Here is a 7,661-nt window from a genome sequence, read left to right on the forward strand (position 1 = left end):
CCGCCGTTCCAAGCCCGGGCCCGGTCCGGGCCCGGGCGTTCATTACTAAACTAATCCAGGGTGCGCTTGTTCACGACCAGGCCCGACCCGGGCCCACTAGAGGATATTAGTTGTTGATGATGATTATTAATGATGCCGTGCGCTTTGTAGCGGGCGATCGGACGGAAACTCCGGTGTGTACATGCATCGAAATGTCCTTTGCCCGCGGTGGTAGCTCAGCGGTTAAGCTGTTTCGCTGTTAAGACCTAGGACGCGGGTGCGATTCCCGCGGCCACTGCGCCGCAATTTCATGGGGGCGAAATGCAAGAACACCCGTGTATATACTTATCCTTAGGTGCACGTTAGTGAACTCGAGGTGGTCGAAATTGATGCAGTTCCACTACGGCGTGCCTCGTAATCCTATCGTGGTTTTGGCACGTAATAGCAAGGAATATAAATGAAATGTACCGTATGTGCCAACCTCGAATAAAAGACCGAAATCATTATTCCTCCCATGGAAACAACCGTGATCTGTCCCATTGTTAGTGCTGTATATATATATATATATATATATATATATATATATATATATATATATATATATATATATATATATATATATATATATATATATATATATATATATGTATATATATATACGTGATCTGGCGTGTTTCTAAGGAAACCCACCATGGAGAACCTGTTACTTTGACAGAGTCTGGTCCAGCAGACGAAACGTTAGTGAAAATATACAGTGCCAATCTATATCTATACGGGTGAAAAAAATAGCACTTGGGCCGGCCTTCATCCGACAAGACCACCAGATTATGATTTGTGGCTCTATGGGCCCCACCATAGCGGAAGCTGGCCTCTACCTGTATATTTAACTATGTATGCCGTTGGGCAAACTCTCGAGATTAAAAAAAAAGACTGTTTTTCTATTTTATTGCTAAGCTTTACTAAGACCTAGCTCTTTGCACGTGTCACTCCAGCTTATGCAATGCATAACGTTCGCGTGTGCTCGAAGGCCCGACTTACGCCTTTTAATGAGCGGGTCTGAGTCCGGCCCGGCCCGCAGCCTCAAGCCCGGGCCCGGCCCAGGCCCTCGGCTTCAAGCCCGGGCCCGGCCCGGGCCCGCACTTTCAAGCCCAAGCCCAGCCCGGGCCCGCCGGAAAACGCTTCGGCCGCGGGCCGGGCCGGGCCCGGGCTTTCGGGCCGGCCCGGGCCCGTGCAGTGCTCTAATCAGTTGATTGATTAATCGTTTCCATCAATCACATTGACAGCCCCGATTTATCTGCAATCGGGCATACACAAAAACTCCGCGCCCCTTTCGCGTGAAGTGATTGCGGAGTTCCCGGCTTTCTGACCTCACGCTCTTTCTCTCTCCCTCTCTCTCTCTCTCCCCGTACTCTTCGCAGGTTGTGACTCCCTCGCCTCCTGCTGCGACTTGCTGCTCTCTCCTTTTCCACCCGTCCCCTCCTCTCCCGGAGTCTCTTCTCCTCTTTCCTCCTCCTCGAACGGCGTCGGCGAACTGTACGAGGCGCTGCGGCCCTCCGCCCGGCGCCTGCGGTCGAGGCTAGTGCTGGAGCGCTGGCTTCGCGACCACCGCCTGCCGCTGTCTGTCGCGGCCCGGCAGAGGGGCGACAGCGCCGGCTCTGCTGCTGCGAGCGACGCCGGCGACCGGACGGCGTCCGCTCGTCCTGGCGTCGTCGATCCCGACGAGGACGCGACCGACGGGCAGCAGCGGTCCACCGAGGCACCGTCCTCCTTCTTCGGCTGGCCCACCCCGGGATTCGGGTGAGTGGTGGGGCGCTTGTTATTATTTGTTCGCGAGCACGTGCGTTGTTTAGACGTGTAGACGCCTCTTTTGACTTTTCGGAGAAATAGCTCTTTACGGAGGTACTGATTATTCTTCCAAAAGGATTTTTTTTTTTTGGGGGGGGGGCGAGTCTGCGCTTAGATTGCTTAAGTATTCTTGACTGTGGCGCCGAATACATTTCGTGAAAATGAGGGATAGAAAAGGGTTGGCGCTTCACTTTCTTCTACTTTCTATCCCCCTTTTCACGAAATGTATTTTGCGCCACAGTCAAGCATACCTGAGATAATTGTTCCGGCGTATTTATATGCGTCTACATGCTATATACTCTGCGTAGGGAAGTTAGCAGCTCAGATAATGGCGCGTTTGTTTGTGTGCGCGCGTGTGATTTCGGAAATAGAACCAAGTGTTGCAGTGCGAAACAAGACTAGAGTGGATGAGGTTGAGCGCTTGCGCATGTGTGTACGGAACCGCTGGAAAAATAGCCAGTAAGAATGTACAAATCTAACTTAAAAGAAGAACAGCATATCGGGCTAGTTTTGGTTTTCCATAGCACTGCGCTCTACGAAAAAAAAAGACTGTGGCTAGCGCTTTCACTGTTTGTTGTTGTTTATCAGTCCTCCCATGTTGTTTCGCGCTGCGCCGCTTTATCATATGCGTTGAAAAACCAACTCAACTGATTGATGATCGACTGATGGTTTCTCTTCTTTATGGTGCAAGGGCAACTTTTGGTGGCAAAGCGCCAAGACTAGCCAGCTATCCCAAGCAGCATCACCCTCGAGTATATAACAGAGTTCCTGTAAGAACTCCGGTTTCGTGGCATCAAATCAAATCAAACTTATTTCAACATAACCGATGTTCAGGACTACGAACAAAAAGCCATCAAGGCTTGACGTAGTCCATGGCCCCATTTTCAGGCGGCAACACTTTACGCCAACAGTTTAACTCTATAAAATAAAAATAATGGGATGTTCACACTCACAACTGTGAAGGCGTATGATTATACATACTCAGAAATACAACTGGCCATCGATGTAGCAGTGGTTTGAGGAGAGAAGGAAACACCTTTACTTCTGCAACCCTTAAGGGAGCATGCCGCGGCGTCGTTGGGGGAAAGGGAAAGAGTGAAAGGAAGGAGTGGGAAGAGAGGCCACCTTATCGAGAAATGAGTAGCACTGAACCCCGCGGCAATGGGAATCGAACCCAGTACCTCCCGCGTTGGAGGCGGACGCTCTAACCACTTGACCAGTGATATCGTTATCATCGAGACCGTCGTACCTCTCCCTCCACCACTGGCGTTGCCTAGGGGACAGGGGACAGGGGGGGGGGGGGGTCTTGAAACGACCCTCCGAAAATTTTAAATTTTGCAAATCTCATATGCCACACATAGGATAATCTGGTATGAACGCTAGGCTTGTGCGTATAGTAAATTTAGGTTCGAAGCGCATAGTGCTTTGGTCGAGTAATTCCGAATCGAATTCGAATAGCATATATCGTATATTATGAAGAAAAATGAGCATATTTGTCATGACCCAACTAACCTGCACAATATATTTTTAAATTGAAACAACGCATGTGCAAATGTCTTTTCTTCCTTTTTTTTTTTTTTCTTGCTCAAAGGGAAGTTGAACCAACTTTGAATCGTAGCAGGAATTGACTTTCGGTATAATGCAAGTGATAACCTGTAAAATATGTTACGTTTTAAAATTTACTTTACTTAGAGCAAAGAAGCCGGCTTAACAAGCTTTTAAACTAAAAAAAATGATGAATTGATGTGAGGGTAATATGTCCAGTTAACCTTGAAGTGGGGCTTCGCGGCAGTGCCGATTTCCTCTGTATAGGTGTATTCACGGTATAGCATTTCTCCACTGCAGCGGAACCACCTTTGCAGGGGGTTACATGTGGTTTATATATGTCTATTCGTTCATTTCGAATACTTCGAAATTTAGAATAATTTAAATTCGTGTCGAAGCGAATTCGAATATTCGAAGTGCTCGAAGATTCGCCCAAGCCTAACGAACACACATGAACCAATAGGTGTTCTTGCGTGATCATCAGAGACTCTCGGATATGCGTCATATCAGAACTTTCGCTTCCTGTTACTGAGTAACTGCTGACGCCGCCGGGCTATTACCCATGCGTATAGTATATCGGCTTCTGGTGGCTGGGTGTTTGTTCGAACGGAGGGGGTCCGCGTTCTACCTGCGGTTCGGGTATCTGGCTTGCGCGTCACGTTTTCAGGTCGAGCGCGAGGCCTTCCGAGATGTTATAGCTGCCATAGAGGCTGTTTGTTACATCATTGTTTCGGGCACGGAGCAGCCAACTGCAGGGCAAGGGCCTCTCTCCCGTGTTTCGCCAATTAACTCGGTCGTGTGCTCGCTGCGCCCACGTGATCCCCGCAAACTTCTTATTAATCTCATCTGCCCACCTAACTTTCTGTCTCCCCCTCGCGCGCTTGCCTTCTCCTGGAGTCCAGCCTGTTACTCTTGATGACCAGCGGTTATCTTGCCTACGCGCTACATGCATAAGCACGTATAAGCTCGGATATACACGGTGAAGCATGTACGTACGCGAAAGAGATACGGCTTTACCAGCAGAGGTGTGGCCATCGCATGCAGCGAAAGGTGCAATAAGTCCTTCCTATGTATACTTTTAGTCATCGTCAGGGTGACGGAACACAAGTAGAAGAAGTTGACAGGACGGGCGCACGTCACCCGCGCAGTTTTATTTCAGTTTCAATGTCGTACCAACTAGACCCCAACGCACATTACTTGAACTTAGAAGAAACAGAAGAAGATGGCTTTCGCCTTCGAGTCTTCTTAGGCGAATGCATTAGTGACCCTGTGGGTCTCTTGTTTCTTACCTCGGTGAGGCGCGCTACGTTGTGGACCTTGCCGTAGCACACAATTGCGTCTCAATTGCGTCCCGGGTCGAGTGAGAAAGTAAAGACTTACAAAAGCAGCTGCTGCCTTTCTGCGGCGTGTGTTATGCACGTTTGCTGATTGGTTGGGTTCGTCCGTCGTGCCTGTGTGCGTGCTTGCGCGCGACTGCGTGTGATCGCAGTTTAGGCGAGCGCTCCTTGATTTCCCCTGCGCGGATCCGTCCGTCGTTCGCGGATCGACTGAGGGATTAGGAACGCGCTAGCTGACGCGCCTTTCTGGCTTTCCCGTATCTTTTTTTTTTCTTTTTGCCAAGCGTCGGCGCTACTATACGTATAGACTCCGCCCCAAAGTGAGAGGAGGCACCACCGTCGTGGTGCAGCCCTCACCTGCGGCCGGACTCAGCGACGATGAATCACCGCAGCTGCCGCGATTAGTATCGGAACAACAGGAGACGATAACATCCGCGCCGATTTTTCTGCCGCTATATGTCAGGCTTGGCAGTAACAGGCTTAGTAGCAACGAAATTACAGTAATTAAATTACTTTATTGCTGTAATGAGTAATGTAATGAATGTAACGAATTACTTCGAGCGAGTAATTCCAGAAATGTCACGTTATGTAAAAATGTAATGTGTAATTTTCAGTACTAGGAACTTCAGTTCGCGTGTGCCAACTTTTCTCACCATTCTTGCGTTTTTCTCACGCTATTTAACACTGCAGGCACCCTAGTGCTTGCAGTGTAGTCGAAAAACGTTGCAGGGTCCTATTTGAAGGCGAACCTTAAGCGTACTCCGAGTTTTTTTTGCAGCGAAGCTGTCTTAGTAGATGTAGATGTAGATCCTAAAATTTTGCCTCACACCCACAGGGGATTGGCCAAGAATCGGGTAGCTTAGAAAAAATATAAAAGATACGAAAGAGGATAATTCCTCGTTTTGTAGAATAAAAATATTTTTTAAGAGTTATTATTTTGAAAATAAAGGGGGGGGGTGGTGAATTAGTTCTCGAATAAGAATTAAATGAATAATACGTAAGAAAATTTGATGGAGCCTTCTTTGGTTAACTGTGAAGCCTTCGGAACCGTGGTTATTGTGTAAATCTCATTGACTGCGCTATGAAATCTTGAACGGCCTCACTCTTCCCCCCTCTGGTCACGTGACCAGAGGAGGGGAGAGTCAATAAATTAAATAAAAGCCAAAAGACGATGATGATGACGCTCGAAATGATAATTATATTCGAAATTATGATGATGCACGTGACCTCACTTAGCCAACCGCATACACTCGCGCGCTTACTGCTTCGCTATCCGACCGTTTTCACGGCGTGGAACTGGATTTATTTTATTATTTTTTTCTTTGCTTGTAGTAAGCCCTGCGTCTCATCCCATTTAGGCCCACTGCGAGGAGCCGCCCTTTTCGTCCCAGAGCCCGCCCACCCGTAGCCTGTTGTCATTATACTCCATGTGATCTTTTTTTTTTTTTTATCGCCTCCGAGATCTCCGTTCCCTCGTACGATTTGCGCCCTGTACGTATAAGATGATGTATGGGAGACACTCGGCCGATGACCACGCGTGGGAGTTGCGTAGTACGCGCGTTGAATCTGGAAAATTCCCGATGCGTTGAACTTGCATGTTTCGTTGGGCAATAAGACTGTCGCGAGGACTGTCGCAACGCGTAGAGCGATATGCCAAGCAAGCTCGAGCTTGTGGCACGCCCGAGGTATTATAGTGCGTGGTAATGCTCTGACGTCATAGCTGCCGCCATGCTGTTGTACAGATGTACACCTCGTGAGCACGCCGGAAAGCTGCCGCGGTGCCCTACGATATGCTCTCCATCTTACGTTTTAAATGTTCGAAGTGCTGCGATTCACTTAGCATATTCAGACAAATATGTTGGACAGACTCGATCGAGAAAGTGAGCTTTTACACTAAGCGAAAACCTCGGATGCCTCATCAGACGCGATAAGTGACTGTCGGTGGCGTCAACGCGGGCGATGCAAAATTGATGCGATGACGTCATCGTATGACGTGACCAAGACGTCACAGGTCGCCAGAATTTGTGACGTCAGCATGATGTCACTGGGACATCACATGATATCGTGAAACACTCAAGGTGCAGAAAGCTTCCGAATCCTCCGGTCACGGAGGCAGTGCAAAAGCACGTTGTGTGCGGAAAGCTTTCGGTCAGGATCAATGCAATCGGCTAAAAAGAAAAAGAAGATGGCTTTCGCCTTCCAGTCGTCTTAGGCAAATGCATAAAGGAACCGTGCATAAGGGAATACAATTCTTTCTTTCTTTCTTTCTTTCTTTCTTTCTTTCTTTCCTTTCTTTCTTTTCTTTCTTTCTTTCTTTCTTTTCTTTCTTTTCTTCTCTTTCTTCTTTCTCTTTCTTTTCTTCTTTTCCTGTTTCTTCTTTTCTTTCTTTCTTCTTTCTTTCTTTCTTTCTTGTTCTTTCTTCTTTCTTTCTTCTTTCTTTCTTTAATCTTTCTTCTTTCTTTCTTTTCTTTCTTTCTTTTTTTCTTTTTCTTTTTCCTTGAGGTTTTCTTTCTTTTTCTTTTTTCTTTCTTTCTTTCTTCTTTCTTTCTTTCTTTCTTTCTTTCTTTCTTTCTTCTTTCCTTTCTTTCTTTTCTTTCCGTTCTTTCGGTCTTGAGCCGGTTTGCGTAACCTTTCTGAAGCCGCTAAAAACAAACAAAGCCCTAGCTTTACGAACGGATTATAACGGTGCTTGCTTCAGCCCCATAACACGCGCTGAGCGGGTAATTGGCCAATTACGAAAGAGTTCCTCCCCCCCTTCCGTGTTCCTAAAAACAAGAAAGCTGAGGCGCGTCGTTTCACGGTAACACGAACCCCGCGCGTGCCCATTCGGCGCTCAGAACTATGTTCACTGCCGACGAGGTCAACACATTTCGCGAATAGATGGCGCTAATTGGCCGATTACGAGGGAGCTCCCCTCCCGCCCCCTCCTTCCCGAGGTAAATAAAAATAAAGAAG

At 47.7% G+C, this 7,661-nt stretch overlaps 2 protein-coding genes across 2 annotated transcripts in view; both read left to right on the forward strand.

The window, feature by feature from the left end:
• LOC119374981 (uncharacterized) overlaps positions 1-1,780 on the forward strand; it is a 19,135-nt gene extending 17,355 nt beyond the window's left edge. Inside the window, exon 3 of the mRNA XM_037645178.1 lies at positions 1,398-1,780. Within this exon, the coding sequence (XP_037501106.1) occupies positions 1,398-1,780 (383 nt within the window). The remainder of the gene's footprint in view (positions 1-1,397) is intronic.
• Positions 1-7,661, forward strand: part of LOC119375562 (arginine-hydroxylase NDUFAF5, mitochondrial) — a 129,716-nt gene that overhangs the window by 10,061 nt on the left and 111,994 nt on the right. The gene's annotated exons all lie outside the window — the stretch shown is intronic.

Source organism: Rhipicephalus sanguineus, chromosome 11 (assembly GCF_013339695.2).
Source record: "Rhipicephalus sanguineus isolate Rsan-2018 chromosome 11, BIME_Rsan_1.4, whole genome shotgun sequence".
Lineage (NCBI taxonomy): Eukaryota > Metazoa > Arthropoda > Arachnida > Ixodida > Ixodidae > Rhipicephalus > Rhipicephalus sanguineus.